This window comes from Saimiri boliviensis, chromosome 8, assembly GCF_048565385.1.
Source record: "Saimiri boliviensis isolate mSaiBol1 chromosome 8, mSaiBol1.pri, whole genome shotgun sequence".
NCBI lineage: Eukaryota > Metazoa > Chordata > Mammalia > Primates > Cebidae > Saimiri > Saimiri boliviensis.
This window is the reverse complement of record NC_133456.1, coordinates 20,918,221-20,945,234: the sequence shown is the minus strand read 5'-3', so window position 1 is coordinate 20,945,234 and position 27,014 is coordinate 20,918,221. Positions and strand designations below refer to the sequence as shown.

Below are 27,014 nucleotides of genomic sequence, written 5' to 3'. Positions count from 1 at the left end.
CCCTCTAATCCCCCAATCTCCAGGTATCTTGAATCTCCATGGTCCTGTTTCCTCTGGTTTCAAAAACTCTACTTGCTTAATACCAACTCATCTTTTTAGCACCCCACTTTAGGAACGCTTCCTCCAGGAAGCCTTCCCTGATCCACTGAGACTGGATGAGAAACTCCTCTGTGTTCCAACGGCCCTTTGCGCATCACACATCTTGGTGCCTAATCCTATTGGAGTGTCCCAAGTCTTCCCCCGACCTCCAAGAGATGGGCAGCCTAATGGGACAGGGTTGGGGGGGGGGTTACAAACAGATGCTGAAGTCAATATTCTCTAGGTTTGAAGCCCAACTCAGCCATGCATTGTCTGTGGGAATTTGATAATTTATTTAATCCCTACCTGATTCACTTTCCTCATACTATCAAACAATGATGGCTGTGATAATTATATCAACAAGTGGAGCACCCATCTCTTGGCATTTTCAGGGTATTCAGTAAGTTGATGTGCTGAGGCCACAAATGACAGTGCCTGGCATGTAATAGTGCTACCTACATATTTGATCATTAGGTCTGTCCTCAGACGGGTTGCCCCAGGAGGGGCACAGACTGGATTTATTTGATCTACTGATCTGTCTTGGCCCTATTCTTCCCTCCCATATTCCTCCTCTTCTTCCTCTTCCTTTTCTGTCGCCTTCCAATGCATGCAGCACCTGCCCTGACGGCGGGTCACAAGTACACCCCAGCATTCATGGCATGAATGAATGTTTGGTTTAGGAATGATGGTGAATGCAAAAAATGAAGGGCATATTTGAGAGATTCATTGGAGGTAGACTGCTCAGAGCTTGTGCTGACTGCATCTGAGGGTGGAAGAGGAGGAAAAGGAGGAGGAAGAACGCAGGAGGGAAGAACGTGGCCATGAGAGACCTACTGATTTCCCTTCCCAAACCCTTAGCTCCTCCAACCAACTCCACAGCACTACATGGCACCTCCACTCACCCAAATACTCCAGCCAACATCGGGTCACTTGTCATCCTCTTTCTCCACTCCTCCCCCTCTCCCCTAAATCCTTTCAAGTCTTATCAGTGCACAGACCTTATGTCCACGGTCCCCTTCTCTCTGTGCCCTACTTCCACCTTTACTGTCCCAGTTACAATTGCTGTGTAACAAGCACCCCCCCCCAAAAAAACGTAGTGGAGTAAAACAATCAATAGATCCACAAGTTACAGGCTCAGGAACTTGGGCAGGGTACACTGGGAATACTACACAGACACCGTCCACCATGCCTTAGCTTGGCAGACACAAAGTCAGCATGGCATGATGGTGGGGGTAACTTTACCCACATTTCTGGCACCTGGGCAAGGTGACTCTAGTGCTGGACTCACCTGGGACTGGGACTGGATCACGCACAGGTGGCCCCTGCCTATGCCTGGGCTTCCTCACAGCACGGTGGCCTCCAGGCCTCTTCCATGGTGCTTGGGGCCCCAGCACCACTGCTCCAGGCAACAAAACAAAGACTGCTGCATTCACTGTCTTCTGTTGTGAAGACTTGTCATTTTTGAGCTTCGCTTATACTACACCTTATTGGGGGAAGCCATCACAAGCCGCCCTCCCCGCCCCAAATTCAAGCAGGAAGAGCACAGAGAACCCAGCTCTTCATGGGAGGAGGATCAAATAATTTTGTGGTCATGTTCTAAAAGCACCGCCCTAACCCAAACCACCAATGTCTCACCTGCTCACCTGGACTCCCGCTGCCATCTCCTCTCTGGTCTGCTTGACGGTGCACTTTACAGGCCTAGCTCCATCCGTATGCTCTGCTCCCCTAGGACAGCCACAGGGAGCTTCTGAACACACAAATTAGATGAGTCGCCCCTTCTTCGTCCCTCCGATGCCTCCCAACTGAATACACCCCTGAAATCCAACCTCCCTGATGTGTCCACACAGCTTTGCGGATCTGTATAGCCCCATCTACTCCCTTCAAGCCCAGGCCTTCTCTCTCTCTCTCTCTGTCACAGCCCACCATGTCCTCCCTGGGGCTCATATCCACCTCTGAGCTTTTGCACCTGCCAGTCCCCTTCCTGCAGTGTTGGACCCGTGATACTGTGTCCTTCAGGCCTCAGCTCAAATGCCACCTCCTCAGATCTAAATGTACACGCCAACACCCAGTATTCCCTCTCCCATTCCCTGGCCCCAAGAGGAGAGACTCTCGCCTTTCTTCTTCCTTGTATCCATGGTGCCCACAATCATATCATGGTTGGCACAGAATATGGAATGTGAATGAATGCATGAATGGTGGCTTTCAGGTGTGTGCGTGTGTGTGTGTGTGTGTGTGTGTGTGTGTAATTTAGAAAGGCAATTTTGAAAGATAGGCAGGCCTGGGGGTGGGAGGTTACTACAGGTGGGCACACTTTGTTTCACACCAGCTGTGCCACTCGCCAGCTGGTGACTCTGGGCAAACACCTTCAACTCCTTGAGCCTCAGTTTCTTCAGCTAAAACCTGAGTCCACGTTTGCCGGATCCGGGCACAAGGACAGCAGTTCCAGCCGGAACACCAGGACCACAGCCGCCCCCAGGGCGCTCAGTCCCTGGAGCCCGAAAGGAACGCTCTCAGGAGGCACGGGCATAGCCGCTCCTAGAGACCGGGCAGTCCCCCAGGTGGCAGGCGGGACAGGTACCCAGGGGGAAGGACATTCACTGACAAAAACATAAACCACCGCTCGGGGTCTTGGCAACACCCGACTTCCAGGGACATTTAGACTTCCTTAGCTCACTGAATGGGGTGTACGCCAAAGAAGGGGGTCAGCCCTCTCCCTCGGCTGGCAGCTCACAGCACTCTGTCCCCGGGAGCGAGGCCGAGGTGTACCACCCGCCGCGTCCGCCTGGTGTCGCCGCGAGCGCGCTCTGAGCGGCCGGCTGCGGCCCTCACACTCCCGCGGCTCAGGCGCCCCGCAGCCGTTCAGCGCGAGGCCACTGGGCCTCGGCCCGACTCCGTCTGCCGCTAACAGCAGGACCCCAGAGGACGCTGCCTCACCTGGGCACCCCCCTTGCCGCCACCCTCGATAGGTGGGGGTAAAGAAGAAGTACACTGAGCCAGTTATCACGGTCCGCCCGTCGCTCCGCAAAAGGGGGCGCCCTCCCCTGAAGCTGGGGTTGAGGAACTGGGGTGTATCCTGTCAGCCCCAACTCCCTGCCCCGGGCTTCAGGGAGCGGGGCGGCAGACCAAGGCACTAGGGCTCTCTGCCGAGTCTGGTCCCCTCCACCCGAGGGCAGCCTCTGGACGCCCACTCGTCCCGCAACCTGTGAGTTAGCGACGGGTGGAGGCGAGAGGGCTCCTGCCGCCTCCAACTGGGCTGTGCTCCCCGGCCTCCCACATGCACCCCGGATCAGGGAGGGGGCCCCCGGGAGCGCGCATGGAAAGGCGTGAGCGCGCACCTGGTGCAGGCGGTCCCGTCCCGCGGGCGCAGGGGTGCGGGGCGGGCGCTCCAGGGAGGCGGGCGGGGGAGGGGGCGGGGGAGGGACGGGGAAAGGAGGGTGGGGCGGGGGCGGGAGGTAGCAGCGCCCCCGCACTCCCCGCGTCTCACACACTTGCACCGGTCGCTAGCGCGCAGCCCGGCGTCGCCCCACGCCGCGCTCGCTCCTCCCTCCCTCCTCCCGCTCCGTGGCTCCCGCGCTCCTGGCGAGGCTCAGGCGCCGAGCGCGCGGACGGGCGCACAGACAGCCAGCCCCGAGGACCCTTCGGCCCGCGCCTCCCGGGCGGGCTATGTTGATTGCCCAGCCGGGGCCGGCCCGCGGGATCAGCACAGCCCGGCCCGCGGCCCCGGCGGCCAGCAGGGACTATGAACCGGAAAGCGCGGCGCTGCCTGGGCCACCTCTTTCTCAGCCTGGGCATGGTCTACCTCCGGATCGGGTAAGGGCTGCCTGCGCCCTTTCCGCGCGTGTCTCGGCAAAGTTGGCACGGCCCAGGGAGGGAGGTGTGCCGCCTGCGAGCCTCTGCGGGCCACAACTTCCACAGCTTCTCCTAGAGGCCGGGTGGGCGCGGTGTGGGAGCGGTGGGCGCACAAAGGCCCCCAGCAGGCGGACGCCCCAGGAGATATAGGCAGGGGGAATGGCCATCCTGAGGATGTCTGAGTCTGGAATCCCCCAGGACCAGAGACAGCCGGTAGGGACGCTCCAGCCTGAGGGACTCTGGGGAGGGCTAGCTGCTACAAAGGTTCAGCCCATCCCGGCAACCTTTCGGACCCGCTCACAGGGCAGCAGGTCCCCCAGGAACACCAAGCCAGGACCACAGCCGCTCTCAGGGAGCTCAGTCCCTGAAGCCCGAGAGGAACTCTCTCCGGAGGCGCGGCCACTGCCGCTCTAGAGACTGGGCAGTCCCCAGGTGGCAGGCGGGGCCGGTCCGTGCACACAGGGAACAGGTACCCTCGGAAAGGACATTCGCTGACAAAAACAGAAACCGCCACCCGGAGCCTTGGCACCACCCAATTTCCAGGGACCCTTAGACTTCCAGAGCCCCTTCCAGGGCCAAGGGGACAGCACGTCCCACCCCGCAACAAACACACACAAAGGTGGGACGAGAGGCGGCCCGAGACACCCAGGGAGACAAGCGCTAGAGAGAGGCGGGACACCCCGCCTCCTGGAACTGGGCAGCCTAGGCGGCCGGGCGCGCGAGCAGCCCCCCGGCTTCACCCAGCATTTCTGTGGAGGTGGGGCACAGGGGCGCTCTGGCTGGAAGGTGGGAGGGGGCAGCTCGGGACCCGTCCTGGGGCTGCTTGTGCAAAGCCAGTCACCCTTTGTATTTAAGACATAATGGGTGTGAGGCTCGGAGCGGTGGGGGTTGGGGGCGTCTAGGCATGGATAGAGATGCTGGCGCTGAAGGGCCCGCTTGGTAGGTCTCACGCACCCTGCCCCTCCAGCCCCCAGCAGTGAACCCGCTACCGCTCCTTTTCGGGAGGGGTAGACCGCGAGGCTGCGGCGAGGGGGTGTGTGTGGCAGATCCTTTGTGTTTTGTCACTACTACCCCCACCATCTCCCTGTCGTTTCCCAGCCCGCGTCTCTGGAGCGGGGATTTCGCAAGCTGTCGGGCCGCGGCGGCTAGCAGGTGCGTGCGGAGCGGACCAGGGTACGCCAGCCAGACGAGCGGCGGAGAGGCGGCTGCGGGGCTCGCGCACTGCCAGCCTGCCGGAGTGTTTTAAGTGTTATTGATTCGCCCGCGTCTGGGTGGCTTTTCTTTTTTCCCCGGCTTTAATCTTCATCTTGGCCCGCGCCCCGCCGCCCCGCGCACATCCAGCATCCAGGAAGCCTGTCGGGCCGATTAGCTCGGGCCGCGTGCGGCTTTATCTCCTTTTTAATTAGAAACGGGGAGGAGGGACCCGGGTGGTGGGGAAGAGAGAAAGGGAAAACAGCAGAAAATAACCTCCCCTGGCCGCCCCGCCCGCCCGCGGGCCGCCCTCCCGCCAGCGCCGCGGCCTCCCCGGATTGGCCCTTCGGGGACCCAGCTGCCCGGGAGGGAGGGAGGAAGGGAGGGAGTTCTGCAGGGCGCTGGCCTTCCGCCCCAAGCTGCCCTCTGGGGTGGGGACAGGTCCAGGTCGGGGAGGTGGGAGTTGCAGGTGACTTGGGGTCAGGAACTGCTGCTCCCTGCACCTCGGGTTACTCATCTGTGAAGTGGGCGTAATGGTTGACGTCTTAACGTCCCTAAAAGGGTTTTTCCGGTTCCCCAGATGTGACTGGGTTCTACCTGCTTCTGGCTGATGGTGGGGCATCCGTGGTATTCTTACTTTACTCGGATAGTTCAGGTGACTCCAGCACGAGCCTATTACAACAATCAGATTCAGTAAGAACAATGATAATTACGACACCACTACCACATTTATGGGGCACTCACTATGTGTCTGGCACCTTCTAAGCACTTTCCATGTTCTAGCACATTTGGTTTTCACAATAGCCAATGAGGTGGAACTAGTTATCAATACCCTAATTTAGCTATGGAGAAACTGAAGTGCAGAAAAGGAAGGAAGCTTGCATAAGATGGCACAGCTAGTAAGTGAGGGAAGCTTAGATCGGAACCTAGGCCAGAGCCTTAGGGGCTAGTCTATTACACCTGTGAATTTTTGGCCCCAGTGTGCCAACGCATCCACTCTCTGCTGGTGTAGAAATGCCCTGGTGACCAGCTAGGTGCTCAGAGGGTCCTCCTGACAAATGATGCCAAAACATCTCCACTTAATTTTCTCATGCTGCTTCTTCCCCAGACATTCCCAGCATTCTAGTGTGTGTTAGACTCTGGTTTAGGGCTGAGACGCAGATGCAAAGCCAGGCTCTCCCGCCTCCAACACCTGCTAGCTGAGGACCTTCCTCCAGGTCCCAACCTCTGTGAGCCTCAATTTTTGGATATGTGAAATGGGTGTGATGATTGCTGCCCCACCGAGCTGTGTGGAAAGGTTACATGAGCTGCTGCTTGTGGCAGCATCCAGCATACTGCCTTGGCACATAGTAGGGACACGGCCCAAGTTTACTGACGCATTTCATGCATATCTGGGGGCACCTGCCATGTAGTAGGTACTCATCCAGAGCCACATCTTTGAAGTGCCACAATCCATTTTTTCAGTCGTCATTTAGTGAACCAACAGACAGCCTCCCTGCCCTCAAGCAGCTCATCCTCTCAGGAGGAAGACAAGTGATCAAGTGAGCACGAAAATTAAAAGCAAACACATACATGAAAACATTTCAGTAGACCATGAGTAATCAAGAATACCCAGTAAACAAAACAGAGATTGTGATGGAAAGTTATTAGGGGTAGGGAGGGGAGGGAGGCTCCCTTAGCTGGGCTGGGCAGGGAGGTGACCCTTGAGGTCATGTGAATAATGGCAAGAAGCCAAGCTTGTGAAGATCAGGGGTGACAGCACTTCCAGGGAGAGGAGCCAGCAAGGACGGAGTGCCTACTGCAAGAAGGCTGGCACGTTGGCGGAACCTAGGGAAACGGCAGGACTGCTCAGCTGTGCACTTGGAGGGAGGGTGTGGGCCTACTTCACCTCGGGAAGTTATTGATACAGGAGAACCTCACTGTAACAAATTACAATTCCAGAACAACTGCCCGCAGCTGAGCCCCAGGACAAGGCACTTGCCCAATGGCTCTACCTGTAGCTGTAACACTGCCACCAGGCCAAGCCACCACCACCCTTAGCCTGCCTGGTCCCACGGCTCCTGCTCTAGCACTGCACAGGCCTTTCCTGCATGGAGCGGGGACCACCAGATCATGTTAATGTCCTGCTTATGCCCTTCACTGCTTCCTGATGCTGCCTGATGCCCTCAGCTGTCTCCCCTCCCCAGGATCTCCCTGTTTCTCAAGGCCCAGTTTTGCATCAGCTTCTATTCCTTGAAGATCCGAAGCTTGTCTCCCTCCTAAAACTTTGCATTTTCTGTTCCCTCTGCACAGAACACACTTCTCCAGATCTTCCCACAGCTGCCTCCTGGCCATTCAGATCTGTGTTCCAGTGTCACCTTCTCAAGGAAATCCTCCTTGATCACCTCAGCTAAAGTGGCTCCCACTTCCCTCACCACCCCCACACTCTAGTTGCCATCCCACCATCTTCCTTTACTTTCTTCCTAGTGCATATAATTGTCAGAGATGGACTGTTTTATTCATTTTTGACACCTGTGTTGCCACCCTCCCTAGTTCCTTGAGGGCAGGGTCTTGCCGGTCAGGTGCATAGCTGTCTGCCAGCATGGTACCTGCCATATGATGGATATCCCATATATATCAGTGAGTGAGCTGAGGAAGATAAGAATTCCCCTTGTAATAGTCACACACATCCTTTAAGCCAGTCATGCCCAGAGTGGGATGCATATACTCCATTGGCAGCAGGAAGAAAATGCCAGGACTTCTACTTACAATTACTTTTTAAGGTATTTTCAATAATAAAGTGTATGTATACATGAGAGTATATGTTACATATACATTTAAAAAACAGATTTTTTAAATGAACATTAGTGCACCCATCCCTCCTTCAGAGGCACCTGCTGCATGAAACTTTGAAGTCATCATTTCCTTGCTTGCCTTTACAATTTTGCCAAAGAGATAATTCCTTAGCAATACAGGGTTTCTTTTGCATGTTTCTGAACTTCATCTCGATTACATCCTACCATAAACTCAAAGGCAACTTGCCTTTCTCACTCAACATAATGTTTGTGACATACATCATCTTTTTTTGTTTCCAAAAAGGAAATCAAGTTTCACTGATACTGAGTGTACACACTGATACAAGAGCCTATGTAGAAATTGTAGGGTTTCTAGGCGAATGGACATGAGTTAGGGGTACAGGATAAAAAAGTTGGGAGACCACTGCTGGGGGGTGGAGTGGCCAGGGCTGGACACCTAGGAAGGGTCCCTAGGCCATGCCCTTTTGCTGGCCTAACGCTCCATCTCTCTGTGTCTCTCCCTCCAGTGGCTTCTCCTCAGTGGTAGCTCTGGGCGCAAGCATCATCTGTAACAAGATCCCAGGCCTGGCTCCCAGACAGCGGGCGATCTGCCAGAGCCGGCCCGACGCCATCATCGTCATTGGAGAAGGCTCACAAATGGGCCTGGACGAGTGTCAGTTTCAGTTCCGCAATGGCCGCTGGAACTGCTCTGCACTGGGGGAGCGCACCGTCTTCGGGAAGGAGCTCAAAGTGGGTATGTGCTCACCCAAACACCCCAGCAGGGTCTTACAGACTATAGGGAGACCAGAATACCCTCGGGTATCCTCTGGAACTCCCTTGCCTACCCCTGCTAGAATGCCCTTCAGTATGGGGTCCTGCAGGTGCATTCACTTGCATTTAGGACTTGCAATGAGGGTCAGGTCTCTGGTTGAATCCATGCCCCCCCACCCCCCGACTGTTTATTGAAAGAGGTGCAAACCAGAAACCAGTGACCCGAATGCTAACCTCTGATACACACAGTGCTGATGTTGTGTTTTGAATCGAAGCCCAAACTTTAAAACTTGTTGTTACACCTAAAAAATAGAAATTTCTGGCTTCTTTTGAAAAGTGAACAGATCTACTCAAAATTTACATGTGTACCCGCGTGGTTGCAAAGTACTGAAACTGAGAACCCTTTAGTTGTAGCAGTGAATAGGCAACCCATTCACCGCTGCAGTCCCCACCACTCCCTACTGCTACCCAGCCTGCACAGTCCTGTGACATGATCCGCTGGACTCCTATGGACTTTTACTCTGCAACTGTCTTATGGGAATGGTGCCTGCAGACACACACATATACACAGAGTTTTGAGACACTCATTTGACATCGGAGGCAATTATAACACAAGTCCATAGAAAAGGGTCAGAGAGAGCAATACTGGTCTCCAGGAGGCCCTGGTCAGTGTGGGGAGGCCACATTGTGTGTCTTCTGGCCTGCGTGCATGCGCATTAGGGGACCAGAAACTGCCGCAGGCTCGCTTCTGCACCGTGAACTTCCTGAAAGCAAGGTCGGCCTCGGATATCTTTGGGTATCCCCCACTGCCTCCCCCTCAGCAGGCAGGATCATCCTTTTAAAATGGAAATCAGATCATGTCACTGCGCTGCTTAGACCCCTCTGGAGGCTTTCTTGCATCAGAATGAAATCCCCCTGCTCATCTGGCTGCTGCTGACCTCCGCCTGCCTCTGCTTCCATCTTCCCCCTTCGCCTTGCTCACTCAGCCTTGTCCTTTTTCCCAAACACATTGCACTGGACACCACCCATTCAGAGCGCTGTTGATCACCTATCAAAAGTCCCCTCTTACCTCAGAGCTCCACCCCCTCAGCCAAGCACTCCACACTGTCTGAATCCATTCCCAGCTGGTTGGCAATATCAGCCTCATGAGGGCAGGGCTCCACGCCCATGCTTACCATGAACACTTGCTTCCCCTTGCCTTTTGGAAGGAAGCACAGCCTCACCCAGCCTGCAGCAGGCCTGGTTTTGTCCCCATATTCTGTGAGTGCCTTCTTACTCACACCATATGGAACTGCAGGCAGGATCTCAGTATCCTACAGGGGCATTGACTTGCATTCCAGACTCCTAGTGAGGGCCAGGTCTCTGGTCAAATCCATACCACCTGATAGTTTATGGACAGAGGTGCAAACCAGCAAGCAGTGACCCAAATGTCACCCAGTGATACCCACGGTCACTGGTGTCATTTGGGTCACTGGTGAAGTTGGCAGAGGGCCTTTCCACAGGTAAGCCTTTTCCTGGGTCTTTGTTGTGCCTTCCACCATCTTCCCTGCTTCTCCCTCTTCCCAACCCTAGGGCTCAGTTATCAGGTGGAAACAGAGGCCCAGAGAGAGAATGGGACTGTCCCAGGTCACATAGTGAGTGGCATCAACACTAGGACTCAAGTTAGATTGCAGAATCTGTCTTGTGAGCCTTCCCTTGCTTGTCACCTGTGGTTTTTGTGCTGTCTTCTACTCAGACATCACACACACACACAGACACACACAGACACACACACACACACACACACACACACACACACACACATACACACACCATTCCTGGGACCCAGGCCTGGGACCCAGCATTGTTTTAAACCTGTGGCTTCCAATGTATAAAATGTTACAGATGAGGAAACTGAGGCTCAAAAGGGCCTCACCCAAAGTCAAAAAAAGTGAGTGGCAGGGTCTCTCAGGACTGGGTTCATTCCAGTACAACTTTCAGTCTCAGAACAGCCAGTACATCAGCTGGTATTGGAATAGTCCCCACAGAGGTCCGGGGCTTGGCAGGAGGGCTGCAGTGCAGGGCAGTGCCTGGACAAGGATCCTCTCCTGTTGAGCAGCCCCCAGCTGGCCAGGGTTGTAGAAGTGAGGCTGGGGAGGAACACTGCCAGTGCACACCAGCGAGGAGCAGAGTCCACTGACAAGAGGCATTCTAGTGGGCTTGGCAGGCAGAGGGGGCTGGGGAAATTCCAGCAAAGAGAGGTGCCCAAGAAAATCCATGGAACGGCGATGCTAGGACAGTTGGCCTGGGGAGCCTGGAAGGAAGTAGGAGCTGGAGCCAGGAGGTATGTAGCCAGATACAGATACCAATGTAACAAGTCTGAATTTCTGGGTGGGAGCTGCTGGAGGATTTTGAGTGTGGGAGTGACTACCAGAGGATAGGCTGAATTTAGGAAATTGTCACTACGCAATGATTTTTGGCCCACAAAAATGGCAACATAATATGATTCAACCCAAAAGGAATTTTAGAAGATTCATGAAAGAGTGGGTATAAGGTCAATTCATTATACTTGTCGATTTATTCATGCATTCACCACGTTATTGGTTGTCCATTGTGGCTGGAGGCGGCTGTTCCAGTGTGTGTGGCCAGGGAAGGGCTCTGGATTTGTGAGAGAGGTGAGGTATGGGCATGTCTGGGGGGAGAGCATGTCAGGCAAAAGGAACAGTAGGTGCAAAGGCTCTGAGGTAGAACATGCTTTGGGGGTGGCTTGAGGAACAGCAAGGGAGCTGGGGTGGCTGAAGTAGAGTGAGGGAGGCTGAAGGGGAAGGCTTAGGGAGCCAGGAGCTGGATGGTGTAACATCCCTCAGGCCAGGGCAGGGGTCTGGATTTCCCTTCATGGGAATGGAGATCTCCTGAAGGGGCGACAGTAAGGGAGAGACAGCATCCAACTCTGGGTTTTGCAGCATCACTCTGGCTGCTAGAAAAAGCATGAACTGCAGGGTGGGGCAGCAGTGGGAGTCAGGAGTCTGGTTGACTCTTCCAGGAGGGAGGTGATGGTGGCTCAGCCTGTGATAGCCATGGAGACCCGCTTTGAAAGCCACCAGCCAGTAGGGAGGGAGAGTGACAAATTAAAGGCCAGCTAGGAGGGAGGAAGGGTGACAAACCAAGAGCCAGATAGGAGAGAGGGTGATAACCTAAAGGCCTGCTAGGAAGGAGCAAGAGTGACAACCTAAAGACTTGCTAGGAAGGAGGGAGTCACCCTGGCCTGGGCAGTGGGAAGAGGAATATGAATCAAGACAAGAGCCCTAACAGTTTGAAACCCCCCTGAGCTTAGGTTTCCTCATATGTAGACAGGTGTCCTGCTCCAGAACATCGAGAAGCAAGCATCACATTTAGGGTCTCTGGGCTCCTCCCCAGTGCTCTCAACCCCGTCGGGTTGCAACTTTCTGGGGATGACCAACTAACAAGGGCTGTCTTGCAGGGGTGAGGATCAGGGCTGTGCTCTTCTGCATTTGGAGCTGTGGCCATCAAGTCTTGACTTTGAACAACAGGACCCATTGCCTGCCTTTAAAGAGAAACTTCCCAAAGCTCCACCCCATACTTCTGCTTACTTAGTCACATGGCCACACCTAGCTGCAAGGGAAGCTGGGAAGCATAGTCTTGTATTCAGAGTGGACATGATACCAACTGGAGCTCTGTGACTGAAGAGGAAAAGTTCTTCATCCCATGCTTGGTTCCCTTCTGAGTGCTCTGGTTTCCTGCACAGAGCTGAGGGGCAGCAATGGGCATGTACCAGGCAAGGCCCCCTTGCCTGCTAGAAACTGAATGCCAATTCAAGCCACCTCTGGTGAAAGGGGGACTCGTGTACACCTAAGGAAGTGGAGTGCCAGGGGAAGGTGCTCACTTTTGGAATGGGCTGGATCAGAGGTAGTGTTGGCATCCAGCAACCCCAGGGCCACCTCTTGGGGCAGCAGGATGGCCTTTGCACCTCCAGTGCCACAACTTCCAGGTTTAAGTACCCTCAGGCCTTGGCCTTTCTCTGGGAGCACCTGCAGAAGTTCTAAGATTCATTCGGATTGGACCAGCTAATGGGGCTTGACTTGCGGTTGTGTACCCATCCCAAACTAATCACAGTAGCCAAGGGCAACAGTGCTATTTCTGGCCCAGCGTGGGAGCCCCACCCAGACCATCTCTCAGGGGAGAGGAACTGCTCACGAGTGTACTAGTCTGCTAGGGCTGCCAGAACAAAGCCCTGCAGACCAGGTAGCTTAAAGAGCAGAAATGTACTGCCCAGTGTGAGAGGCTGGACGTCTGAGATCCAGGTGTCTCAGGAGCCTCTCTTGTGCTCGCCACCTTCTCCGTGGGTTCTCACATGGCCTTTCCCCTTGTACGTGTGCCCCAGGCATCTCGTGTCCTGGTCTCCTTTTTTATAAGGACACGAGTCATATAGGATTAGGGCCCATACTAACAGTCTCATTTTAACCTAATTATAAGACTAAAGTTCCTATCTCCAGATGCAGCCACACTCTGAGGTATTGACTCAGTCCATAGCAATGAATAACCAGAGTGCAGCATGGACCAGGCTTTAGGGAGAGGCATAGGGGCTGTGGTGGACTCTCAGAAGTGAGAGCTCAGGATGGAGGAGGGGTCTGAACCGTAGAGATGGCTCTTGAGCTGGGACTTAGAAGGTGGGGAGAAATTTACCAGTCAGTGAATGGGCTCCCAGGCAGAGGAAACCACAAGGCAAAGACATGGTCATGTGAGAGCTAAGGAGGGAGCGAGCAGGGGCCTGCGGATGCAAGAGGCGATGCTCAGGGAGCCCTCTGTGAGACGGCAGGCTAGCTGTGAAGACCCTTGAATGCCAGGGATTATTTGAGTGGAGTGTGGCCCCACATCAGTTTGACCAACTGCTACCGAGGTACAGTGTGACCTTTGAGGGGTCTAAGAAGGGCCTTCGCTTCCCTGCAGACTTTCTTCTTTCGTTCCCTTCTTTCCTTCCTCCCTCCCTCGCTCTCTTTCTCCCTTTCTTTCCTTCCTTTCACTCTCCCTGCCTCCCTCCCTCCTTCCTTCCTTCCTTCCCTCCTTCCTTCCTTCCTTCCCTCCTTCCTTCCTGGCAGGGTCTTGCTCTGTCACCCAGGCTATAGTGCAGTGGTGCAATCATAGCTCACTGCAGTCTCAACCTCCTGGGCTCCAGGAATCCTTCCACTGGGATTACGGGCACAAGCGACCTCACCTGGTAAATTCTTTTTCTGTGGTTTTGTAGAGATGGGGGTCTTATTGTATTGTTTTGTAGAGATGGGGGTCTTACTGTGTTGCCCAGGCTGGTCTCAAATTCCCAACTTCAAGCAGTTCTGCCTTGGCCTCCCAAAGCAATAGGATTACAGGCATGAGCCACTGCACCTGGCCATTTATTTTCTTAAATAATACAGTGACCTTCCTTGCATTCACCCCCAACACAACTTGTCATCCACCTCTGTGAGCCTCCCTCCTGTCTCTCCCTTCCTGGCTACGCTTTCCCTATCTGGAATCTTGAGTTTCCCATTCCCTTGCTTATTTATGTTAATATTTCACATGGAGATCTTCCCCAAAAGTTAATGACTTCATTTTGGTTGGATTGAGTTGCTGTTGTGCCAAGTTCCTCCTCCGCTGGCCAGCAGCACATCTCCAACACCGGGACTGGCCGGCTGCACGTCTGCCCAGTGAGTGGGTAAGAAAGGCAATCTCACCAGCATCCTGATTTTCACTTCCCTGAGAAGTGATGAGCTTGAAATCTCTTCCTGGGTGTGCGTGTTCGCTCTTCCATGAGTTATCTCTTGGTGCTTTTTGCCCATTTTTCTGTTGGGTTGTGGGTTCTCCCATTGGGTTTGGCCAATGCGGTTGTAGTCACAGTGCAGGGAAACCAGGCAATGCCTCGGGATGAGTGGGTTCCTTGGGATGAGTGGGCTGTGGGGGGCTTCCCTCTATCTTGTATCTTTTCACTGAGGATCGGTGTGGACCAGGAGCCAAGACAGCCCTTTCTCATCCATCACCTCATTGGGTCCTTGGCACCCCTGAAAGAAAGTGTGTCCACCTCCGTCTCATTCCTGGGAGGCAGGCTTAGAATCAGGCAGAGGCTGACCAAGATCCTGTGGCTGGGTTTTGTGGCAGAGCCGGAATCCGTCGTGAGCTCCCGCTTGCTCGAGGGATTCTTCTGTTTGCGTGATCCTGCCAGAGTTGAGATTGTCAAGTCGGCCATGTATCTGAGAACCCCCTGTCTTGTTGCAGGTGTGGGGCTGCCAAGTGAGCACTGAAATCAGAGTCACATGGCCAGGTTTGCATCCTAGCCCCATCCCTTCCTTGCAGATGACTTTAAGTGAGTACTTCGCCTTTCCGATAGTCTACAGAATGGGGGAGTCACACACCCACCATGCTAGGTGGCAGTGGCATTACATGATACGGGATGTAAGAGCCTGGCACACCGTTATCAATTGGATGCTGTCCCCTTCCTGCTTCCAGGAGGCCTGTGTGCCCATGTCACATGAACACAAGCTCAAGGAACCCGGGACGAATAAAATGCTCAAGATTTTATTGGTGATTATGAACCTAAGCTGACCATTTTGACTCTATCTCCAAAACATATCCCCAATGTGTCCAGTTTTCACCACCTTCACCACCACCTCCTGATTCAAACTGCCATCTTCAGGGACTTGTTGCCAGGACAATGACATCAGCCTCCAGCTGCACCCCACCTCCTCCCTTTCCTCCTGCAACCCGTGCAGCCATCCAGCATGACATCTTCCCGTGTTGCTCGGAGCGTGGCATCCTGCTATGTAAAACCCTCCCGCGGTTTCCCGTTGTTCTGAGAATAAAATGCACACCATCCCCTGCTCCTTTATGGACCTCTGCCAAAGTCCCTCCTGCCTCAGGGCCTTTCCCTCGCTGTTCCCGCTGCCTGGATGCTCTTTGCCAGCTTGGCTCGCTCCCTCTGTCTTTCTATCCTCTGCTCACCTATCAGCCCCTCGGAGAAGCCGTCGTTACCCCTCTCTAGTGTACACTGCCTGTCCTTGTCACTTTGTCACTCCAGGATGTATTCTCTCTGACTTGCTCATCTGTGCAGCACTGAGTAGCAGTGCAGCCCTGAAGCTTCCTGCTTGGTCACTGACCAACAGTGAGCCTTGACCAAACGGGAGTGATGATGGCACCGTTCTTACAGGTGGGATGGTGAGGTTACGTACTGCCCTCAGAACTGTGCTTGGCACACAGGGAGTGCCGCGTGCGTTGTAGCTTTGTTGTTACTATTGTCTGTCTCTCTGGCCAGAAGGCAGCTCTATGAGGGAGCAGGGGCCTCTGACCCAGTGCTTGGCACATGGAGGGCGCAGTCCCTGTGGAGGTGCTCAGTGGATGTAGGGACACCACAAGTACCAGAGCAGCCCCCTGCCCCAACTCCTCTCTGCAGCAGGAGATGATGCAGAGGGCACTTGGGAGAAGCAGCTGAGTGATGGGGGACAACCTGTCCTCGCCTGCATATGCGGGTCTCCACTCAAAGGCCGCATCCTCCGGGAGGTCTTCCTGGACCGTTCTGCCTGAGACGGCACCCTCCACCCTTCCTGCGCAGGGCACCCTGCCCTGTTGCCTTTATAGCACTTACCACTTTGGGAAGTGACTCTGTTTACTTTTGTGAGAACCTGTCTGACATTTGTTTTCCCTGCCATCATGAGGCTCCATGGGGCCCAGATCTGCTGATCTTCTCCCCATACCCCCTGCGTCTTTCCTGGGGCCTAGCACACAATAGGTCCTCATGGAACACGTGGAGAGGTACATGGCCCCCAGGCAGGTCAGCTCCTTTCTACCTCGTATGGCCCCAGTTGCTCTGAGCCCTTGAGGACAGGCCTGGCCTTGTGTACCTTCTGCATGCTGGGTCTGGGGAGTGACTCATGCACAGTAAGTGCTCCGTTTTCTCTGTTGTGTGAGTGACCACTGTTCATTTCTGACCCCAAATACAAAACTGCACGTTCATGTCTGCACATCTTCATTTAGATCCATTCTAGCCAGGCAGTCACATTCATCAGGATTTTTTGAATGTCAGTTTGACCAACCATTCTGTTAGCTCTCCTGTCCATCTCTGCATTGGCTTAAAACGGGATAAAAATGTTGACTAAGTCAGTGCCTAGGAAAGACCCCCTACGGCATGATTCAAGAGGAGCTGTGCCCAGGATCTTCTCAGCAAATCACCAAGTCCCGGGCTCCACACCCCCGCTACTGCCAGCTGCCCTGGGGAGAAAAGGATATTTCCATGGACGATAAAATGGGAGGACTCAGCATATTGTGCTCCCTGCTCCTGGAGAGTCAGGATGCCTGCCAGCCTATTAAAGGCTCTGAAAAGTCCTGCAGATAAGATAGCAGCTTGAGCCGACTCAATCTGCAGGGTCTACTTATTTCCATCCATGGACTCACTGACTGTACAGTGGAGCTGCTCTTCAGGGGCACACACACTGGAGAGTATCACCCTGGAGAGCCTCACAGAATGACCATACTCAGAACATGGTTTATGGATCAACTTGGAATCTACCAAAAAGTATATTCACCCACCACCAATTTCCCTATCTTTCCCCAAAGGTACAGAAGAGGCACATCCCAGCTTCTGACTTTGCCATGGCCAGGGAAATGTATTCTAATCCATATTACCCTTGAAAGTCCCTTCAATCATGCATAAAATTCAGAATACCTGAGTTTCCATGCAAGTACAGGAGAGCATGAACATACATGTAAAATGTATATACAGCAATGCAGTATATAGAATGAAGAGTATGTATCTACAATATAAGTCTAAAATATTTTGACTTTTTTTCTGGTACATTTGGTTCAATTTATGTGAGCTAAATGTTCATGGGATAAGACTCTCTCACCTCTATGTTCACTCACTTATTCATGTCTTCATCCCACAGAAATTTACTAGAATCTCTGCAGTAGATGCTGGGGTGCAGACTCTGTCTGGGGCGCTTGCTGTCTGGTGGGGGTAAACTGGGAAGTCAAGGCTGAAGAGTGCTCTGGGGATCTGGTGGAAGAGACACAGGCACTGGGAGATGAGCACAGAGCTGCCTTCAGGGGTCACCTGAAGTAGGGGCCCTCCACAACCCAGGAGGGGAAGAGGAGAGGCGGCAGGAAGGGCTTGGTGGGGTGACCCAGACAGGAGCTCTGGGATCCAGAGCGGCTTGGCACACGAGACTGCACGGTGTGGGGTGTGGAGGGCAGAAGAGGCTGGGCAAAGAGGTGGGGCCAAGCATCCCACAGGGTTTTGGGATCAGCCTCAGGGGCTTTGCTTGGGAGGGCAGCTGTCAGAAGGATTTAATCAGAGGAGAGACAGGATGTAGGAAGATAATCAAATTCTTTGCACACACAGAACTTTGCTATGTCTCCAGTATTATCATCGGCAAAGAAATGGTGATTTCCCGCCATGTGCTCCTGCATTCTTTTCCACATGCTCACGACCTCCTGTTTGGTACCCTCCTGCCAGAATTTTTCCAGGGATGGGCACAAATGACCTAGGAGTCAACCCCTGGAGTCCACCCTCCTCTGTCTACAATCTGGGAAACTCTGATGCATTGCTGGGCTTCTGCCTCTGTTGAATTTGTCACCATTTCTCTTGGGCAGTCACTTAAGCAGCTCTCTCCTCTCTCTGAGGTGACTGCCTGGGATGAGGGTCCCATGTCTGGGGATCCACACACCTTGCAAAAAGGACTCCATCATTTTTTCCCTCTAGGGCTGTCAGAGTGCAACACCATGTCTGGTGAGCTGTTGAATGCTTGGAAGGATGGATTTGAAGACCTTTCCAGTGAGAGAGACAGAAGCAAGGGGCGGGCCAGCTCCACTTTCTCTCTGCCATTTCTTAACAATGCGCCATCTTGCCCAAGCAAAAGACCTATTCTTTCCTGATTCTTGCTTAGAATGCAGCTAACAAAGGACTTTTTGTCTCGTTTGCATTTTTTTTTTTTTTGCAAGCCGCAGTTCATCCTGGGTTTTAGCTCTCCTGACACTATTCTTTGAGATGAGTCTTTTGTTATAATGTTCTCTTTCCAGCTTTCATATGGTAGGCAGGCAGGCATGTGCACACACATGCACACACAGACACACACACTTGCTTTCACAAGCACATTCATTCATTCATTCAACTGTTGAGGCTTCACAGATAAACAATCTAGGTCCCCACAACCTAGCAGCAAGAAACCGATCATTGAATTCAGTACAAAACAAGGTTGAACAAGGTTCTGGGCCACAAGTGGAGGGAGGGGATATCTGGGAGGCCTCTCAGAATAGGGAACTTGGGAGCCGTGGCTTGATGGATATGGTGCTAACCAATAATGTATCTAATAGGAGCTACTGTTTATTGATCCCTTACCAAGTGCAGGCTGAGCTTACCATGTGCATTGGCTTATTCAATCCTCGCAGCAACCCTGGGAGGTAGATATTTTGCTATTCCCACTTTACCAATGAGGAAATTGAGGCCTTGAGAGGTGAGTTAACTCACTCAAGATCCCACCACCAGGAAGAGGCAGCCAGGACGGAAACCCGGATTTATCTGCCTCCAGGGCTCTGCTTTAAAACCTCCTGGGCTACATTCACTGCTCCTCAGCAGGCAGATGGAACAAGAAGGGCCATTGCAGGCTGAGGGAACAGCATATGCAAAGGCGTGAAGCCAGGAAGGAGCAGACGGTGACTGTTGGGAAGTGGTCAGCAGTGTGCTCTGGCCTTGCTCACTGGGAAGAGAGACGCTTGGACAGGGAAAGACAGTGGCTGGGGCTTGCACATGCCCTTCCCCAGTTTCCCTAGCTGTGGGGCTGTTACCTTACCAAGCTCAGCCCAGACACAGCTCCCTGTACCCCCAAATCTTCCAGTTGTTCACTGAGAGGCTCCCTACTTCCTCTTGATAAGATAGCCCCATGTGGCATTCTGAGCCCAGAGGGGCTGTGAACTGCCATGCCACGAGGCTGGCAAGAGCAACATTTTTCCATCTGTATATTTTCCAAATCATATATTTCAGCTTGTGTCACTGCAGATTGCTTGCTCTCTGACCCATTGGCTTTAAATAGCAAAAGAAAAAAAAATACAATGCACTTTGTGGTTTCCAGTAAGATACCGTAAATACACCCAGATAATATTCCGGTGCAATCATTTACTGTGGCTGCATAGGGCGGTGGAATGGAATCTTTCAGGCAGGCTTGGACATCAGTTTATTTCCTCTGTACCCGCCGGGATCGTTATGGAGCTGGAACCACAGAGGGTGTCAGCTGGGCTCCCCATTTTCATCACAGTGATAATACTCATTGTTCTTTATCGAGCACCTTCTGAGGGCTCCATAGAGGCTTCATTCCACAGAGGTCTCATTTAATTTTCACAACTTGGCAATGTCCTCCTAAGAGTTCCCATTTCATAGATGGGGAAGCTGAGACTCAGAGAGGCAGAGTTCTTGCTTGGGACGCCCCTGTGAATAAGAAGTAGACAGGAGAGACTGACAAGTTCCATCTTATCAGAGTTCTGAGCTGAAGTCACCTGGGATATCCCAGGAGGGAAGGTCCCTGGGCTTCTAGGAGCCAGAGGAGCTTCTGGTCTTGCTGAGTCACTGGCGACCTTGGGCAAGTCTCCCATCCTCCTGGAGGCTATCATTCCAGTAGGAGCCCTCGGGCTTTGTGTCTGTGGCTCTAGGAATCTCTTCTCAGATTCTGGGGAGAGGTAGGGCTGGCAGAATTTACAGCCGTCCACAGCCTCACCTCGTCCGGTGCCGCACTGGCTCCCCAGCTTTCGCCACTAGCTGACCACACCATGTCAGGCCATCGCTCACGGTGTCCCTTGGACTGATGCCTTCTCTGCCCCCAGAGAGCCTCATGACCTCCCCGCTCAAGTCACCAGTCCAGATGTTCCCCACTCCCATCACTGCCCCGTGTTACCTTCTTTAAAGTCCTCAGCTGCCACAGAGTGGCATGATCCTGCTACTTGTCCTTCTACGAAGGCAAAGCCATGTCTGAACTCCTCATCTGAGTATTCCCATGCCCTTGAACAGTGCCTGGCACATAGTACATGCTCAAGAAATATCTGCTGAGTGAAGGAACAGATGGCTTGGTCAGGGAGGCAGAGGGGAGGGCAAGATTTGAGCAAGGTTCTTCCTCTGCTCCTGGGCAGGAGTGAGAGGCAGGTCCTTCATAACAGGCTGTCCCCACTGCCAGGAGTGTATCCTAGAGGGTACACAAGCCGTGGTGGCCAAGCTCAGGGTCCACTCACAGGCTTCACATGGATGATCTGGGCAAGAATGTGGGCCTGGAGTCAGTAGGATTGGAATGATTATCAAGACCTTGAGGCAGGGGAGTGGATCAAACTCTGGGGTCAGGCTGCCCAAGTTTGAATTTTCACAGGTTGTATCATATGGGCCACAGTTTCCACATCTGTAAACTGGAGATAATAGCAACCCCCACCTCGCAGGGTTGTTGCCGTATATTGTAGATCTATACTGAGTGCTTAGAACAGAGCCTGGTGAATAAGAAACATTTCATATGTCTTTGCTCAGCTTTCTATGAACTATATGCCATTGGGCATATGATCTCATCCCATTCCCACAGCAATACAACAGACATCTTCGAACCACTCTTACCGGTATCTCCTAAGAGAAATGAGATGGCATTCGGGAAATTACCCACCTGAATGAAGGGCTGCCCCAGGCAGCTGAGTGAAGGGCTGTTCCCGGAGCAGTGGGCAGGCCCAGGGTCCAGGGGAGTTCTCAGGATTGGGGAGGCACAGCAGGTGACCTTCAGGTTTGCATCCTGCCTCTTCTTGAGCAAGTCACTTCACCTCCCCAAGCCTCAATCTCCCCACCTCACCTGGGATGAGTAAAGGAGGCAGGCATGGATGGAGTCTGAGATTTATTTTAAGATTCCAGGAGCCATTTCTACTTTCTTCCTACCATCGAGCCCTGTTCTCAGCTCAGCAGGCCATCCAATTTAAATGCTTCTGATCCATGATTTATCGATAAGTTTTAACTGAACAACTGAACGCCATCTCATTTTAGAAGCACATTTTGACAAGAGTTGATGTCATAAGCCAGAAGAATCTCTAACCGTGGGGTTTCCATGCATTGACGGGCCAAGAAGGGAGCTGGGGTGGGGCTGAGGAAGGATACTGCCCAACTTGGGCCTTGAATCCCAGCTCTGGCCTGTTTCTAGCTGGGTGAGCTCAGCAAATCACTGTACCTCAGAGCCTCCATTTCCTCAAGTGTAATACCGTGGGGAATGGTGTCTATGCTGGGGAATGTTGAAAACACTGCACAGGGGGCCAGTCCTGGGTCTGAAACCTAGTAGGTGCCCAGCAAATGTTACCTTCTCTCCACTCTTTCCCATCTTCCTGGAAAACAAAAAAAAAAAAAAAAAAAAAACAAAAAACAAGTGTCTGGCTAACTCTGTGCTGATGCCCTGGGGCAGTCTTGTTTTGATGAAGGGGCTAGGAGTTGGGCTGTAAGGGGCTGGGGTTTCTCACAGGCTCCATATCTGCCTGGTTAGAGCCTCTTGGAGCCTCAGTTTCCTCATCTGCACAATGGAGAGGCGGTTATTACCTCCCCTGAGGGTTGTTTTCCTAGGGAATAGATGGGCATCTTCTAAAGTGCTGAGCACGGAGTCTGGCGAACAATAAGCAGCCATTAAAGACCATGTGGTTGAAGGCGCACAGTCCGTGGTGACCAAGTCAGAGCTTGCTTTCATTCATTTATTCATTCCACTGCTATTTCCTGGGTACCTACTGTGTGCCAGGCCCTGAGGACATAGCGAGGGACATGACAAAGTGCTTATCTTCAAAGGAATTATATCCTAGAGGGGCAGGGGACATGGTGGTAGGGCTGGTAAGGGGAGCAGACAATCAGCAGATAAGTCTAAAATGGCGGGGAGCGATAAGGGCCATGGGTAAACAGAGGCAGGGCAAGTTCCTCCTCGTACCTCCCAGTGGCGCCTGTCATTTCATCAATTATTATAATTATAATGCTCAATACTGTTTAAGTACCTGCTAGGTGCCAGGTGATGTCTACCTCTTCCTACAGGGTAACTGCTAATAACAAATGAGGAGGTGGAGGCTCAGAGAGGTTAAGTGACTTGCCCAAGGTCACACAGCTTTTGGCAGGGTTGAAATTGGGACTCAGGTCTGTCTCACCCCCCACACATTTTGGAGGGCGTTGGAGGGTGTTGGAGACAGTGGGAGTGACAGACATGATCCCTGTCGTCTTGTAAACCTGAAACTTGGCTGGGCAGACAGACACTGGATCAGCCTCACACACTTGCCTCTGCCAGAGGCTGTCGTGACCTTCAGGACATTGTGAAATGGGACTCGGTGATAGCAACAACAACAAAACTACAACGCAATGACTGATGTTTACCAAGCACTCACTACCTGCCGGGCACTGTGCTCAGCACCACTCAGCACCCCAGGTCGTAATTCGGTTCACTCAGACACATCGTGCTGTGATATTGTACCCATTTCACAGAGGAGACAACGAAGGGTCAAAGAGGATAACAGGCCTGACGTTAGTGACTCAGCCAGCCGGATGTCCAGGGCAGCTTTCTCCATGGTCAGTGTGGCTGGAGTGGGTGTGGACCATCCCAGTCTAACGTGGGTGGGTAAGGGCAATGTTAAAGGTAATGGCAATAGTCAAAAGTGACTATTTTGCGTCCGGAAGGATTGGACTTTACCAGCCTGTATCTGGGTCCCCGAGAGCTCTGAAGCCAAGAATAACTGCCCTTCATCCACCCCTTGACTACAGCCTTCACTTCTCAGGGCAGTGGGTGCTGAGGAAGCCCAGCTCGGCGGGGAGGGAAGCCCACTGCACCTGATGAGACCTCACTCTGGGCTCTGGGGGAGAACGCTCTCCCTCTGGAGCTCAGGGAAGTGAAATGTGCCCCAGGGTACAGCTGCCCTTTCCCACCTTGGGGGTGGGATGGGGATGGAAGCCTTCTGCAGTTAGCTGTCCATCTCTCACCATCTGCACCATTGTGCACTGCTCCAGAGACAGAGGCCCAGGGACAGTCACCACTGGGCTGTAGAGCAGACGACACACAGAATTACCACAGGAGTCTTGGGCGGGCAGCCTCCTCCTGTGCCATCTGCTCCCCCCACCAGAGAGAAGCCAGGGAGGGGGGCCGGTCTTGGAGGACAGGCCAGGCTCTCTGCGCCCCCTCGATTCACACAGTCCATTCCTGGTCTGATAAAGAGAACACAGTCTCCTGTCAACTGCAGGAGCCAGCCAGTGGCGCCTTCTCCCCCCACTTGGGAGTCAGTTCATCCCTGGGAGCGGCTGTTAGTCTGTAAGGGGTGCCCACAGGCTGGGTCTGCAGCTCCGCTCTGCTGCCTGCATGTTGAGTGTCCTGAGCAAGCCAAAACTTTCCCTTGGCCTCAGTCTCTTCAACTATAAATGAAAAGCCCTCCTCTTCACCTCTCAGCCCTCCTGTACTTGTAGAGACTTGTTACCTCCATCATAGATAAGAACTGTAATAATTGGAGTATTTGGGGCCACATTCTCATGCCAACCTCTGTGCTAAGTGCTTTAGTATTGTTAATCTTTACCATCACATTTTACAACAGGGGAACTGGAGCACAGAGAGGTTAGGTGACTCACTCAAGGTCACACATCGAGACAGCAGTGGAACAGATTTCTTCCCCACCCTCCATCTGATTGTCCTTTTCTCTCATGTCCTTGAGGGTCTATACTGATGTTGACTGTCTCCCGAGGGCTTGGTTTTCTTGTGCGTTTGATACTCTGGAGTGTGAGCTGGTGACTGCGGTTGGAGAGCTTTATCTTTGCTCCTCTAGGGGTCTGGGGAATCACTGGACCAGAGGTGAGTCTTCCCACTTGCCTTGGAGCCGCTGGAGCATGCAGGGGGATATGTTTGAACCTCAAATCTGTGCAAATGCAGGAAGCGGCGACCAATTTCCAGGAGATTCTGGCTTCCTCCAACCCCACCTGCCCACCTCCTGCGCTGGCTGTGGACCTGCATGCTTGTCTAGCTTTGCTGGAGGGTGGGGACAGGTGCAGACTTTCCCTGTCTGCCCTTTCTCTGCCCCAGGACCTATCCATCAGGCTCTATCTCTTTTCCAAGGTCCTGCCTCAGCAGTGCTCAAAGACTGGTCTTCTGTCACCTCGTGGGCTTAATCCCAAAGCTCCCTCCTTTGCGGAGCTCAGCAGCGTGAATTCTGTTCCCACCTATCTTGCTGGCAGTTCTGTCTGCGACTTGTGGCTGAGGCAGTTTCCCTTGTCGTCCCGTGGCCCAGTCCAGCATGGCAAATCTGACACAGCGTTTCTTGATTTCATGTAGCAAAAGCATTGTTGGTTTTATTGCTGGACCGGAAGTTGAGCCTGTGCATGTGCGCCATGCAGCAGGCTTCCCTGTCCCTGCTGCCCTGTGCCAGGCCCTCTGATGGGCATGTGTTGCTCAGAGATGTTTTCTTTTTCTTTTCTTTTCTCTGTCTTTTTTGTTTAAGATGGAGTCTCACTCTGTCACCCGGGCTGGAGTGCTGTGGCACAGTCTCAGCTCACTGCAACCTCCACCTCCTGGGTTCAAGCGAGTCCCCTGCCTCAGTCTTCCAAGTAGCTGGGATTATAGGTGTATGCCACCATGACCAGCTAATTTTTGTATTTTTAGTAAGGATGGGGTTTCACCATGTTGGCCAGGCTGGTCTTGAACTCCTGACCTCAAGTGATCCACCCGCCCCACCTCAGCCTCCCAAAGTGCTGGGATTACAGGTGTGAACCACCACACCCAGCCCCCTCAGAGATGTTTTCTAGTACAAAGGAAATGACAAATACAGAGAGTAAGGAGCCCAGTAGGTGCTCAAATAATATCCTTTCCCGATCCCGAAGGTTGAGTTGAGTTCCCCAGGGGCTCCATTTCCCTTGGTGCCAAGTTTCATGTTTGTGGAGCCAGGCACTGGCTATGCACTTCTGCCTTTGGCATGCCCCCTCTCCTCTGCCTTCTCAGCAGCTCCTGTCAGGTAGATGTTGGCACTCTCCACGTTTCATCAACAAGGAGACTGAGGTGCCGAGAGGAGAAGGAGCTTGCCCAAGTCCCAGTCAGTAAGTGGTGGAGCTGGGACTTGAGCCCAGGCCTTCTGTCTCCAGAGCCCCTGTGTTAGCAGGGACGCCGTGGGTGGGCTGGCATGGCACGCCACGGCAAAGCCAGCCCTGGCATGGAAGCTGTCCAGGCCAGCAGGTGGACAGGCCTACCTTCTGCAGGGTAGGAGGGCAGTGACTTGGGTGGGGGGGCAAGTTGTTTGTATTGATCTCCCTCCTGGGGAGAGGTCCCAAGGCGAATGAGGAGGTGGGTGAGGAAAGGACCTCCCTGGGCATGGGACAAAGTGACCTGAGGCTGGAAGCAGCTTGGAGCAATTCATCCACCTCCTCACGCACTGCTTAAGCCATCTCCATCCCAGTATTCTGAAACACCTTCTCTGGCCCCCCTTTGCCTGCTCTGGGCTCAGGGGCCTCTTCTTCCAGGTGCCTTCCCTGAAACCCACCCAGGCTACATGAGCGAGAACTTGCCCAGTGCCCCTCAGGGCTCACACCACTCACAGGGCTTCTCCTCGGTTGCTTTGGCCTGTCTTCACCTGCAAAGCAGACATGGCCCTCGAACCCATTTTGCAGCTGAGGAGACTGAAGCCCAGAGAGGCTAAGAGGCTAGGTAGCAGCACCATATTTACGCCAGCTCTGAGTGCCTGCCTGCCCCCACTGTCTCCTGCACCCCAGCTGCTCAGGACCCTGTCCGTCCACTGGAGATACAGTCTAGTGAGGAGGCCACAGAAGAAAGGAGGGGATAGACATCTGAAATAGCAGGTGACACACAGAAGGAATAACAGTGGCCATGGAAACAAGAGGTAGGGTGCAGGCGGGTGCCATGAACCAAACATGGGGCCAAGAGCTTTGCATGAACCAACTCTTGTTCTCCCTCATGGCCATGAGAAAGCTACCAATGATATGTCCCCATTTTACAGTCAGAGAGACTGAGGTGCAGGAAGGGGCAGTCCTTGGCTAATAGTCACAGAGCCAGAGATTCATGTTCCTGGGATTCAAACTCAGGCCTTCTGGCTCCAGAGCCAGTGCCCTCTGTGGGTGTTGGAGAAACACTGCTTTACGATGCTGCGAGCTTCGTGCCCATGTGCAGGTTACACGGTCATGTCACGTGTGCTCAGGAGTGAGGAGTGGGGACTGATGAGCTAGAGAAGTCCCCCCCCCCACCGATCTGGCCTTCCAGAGCCTGGACAACCAGCCCGCATGCCTTCCTCCTTTATCGCCCAGTTGACTCCCCAGGGAACTGGGGGTTGAATAGATGTGTGCATAATGGGAGGTGCTCAACTCAGCACCCCGAGAGGGAGCTT

General features: G+C 53.4%; 1 protein-coding gene across 1 annotated transcript in view; it reads left to right on the top strand.

Annotated features, from left to right (window-relative positions):
• Nucleotides 1-3,549: 3,549 nt before the first annotated feature.
• Nucleotides 3,550-27,014, top strand: part of WNT7A (Wnt family member 7A) — a 61,172-nt gene continuing 37,707 nt past the window's right edge. The window contains exons 1-2 of the mRNA XM_003926178.4: nt 3,550-3,888; nt 8,420-8,646. Coding sequence (XP_003926227.1) covers nt 3,818-3,888; nt 8,420-8,646 — 298 coding nt within the window. The 5' untranslated portion in view covers nt 3,550-3,817. The remainder of the gene's footprint in view (nt 3,889-8,419; nt 8,647-27,014) is intronic.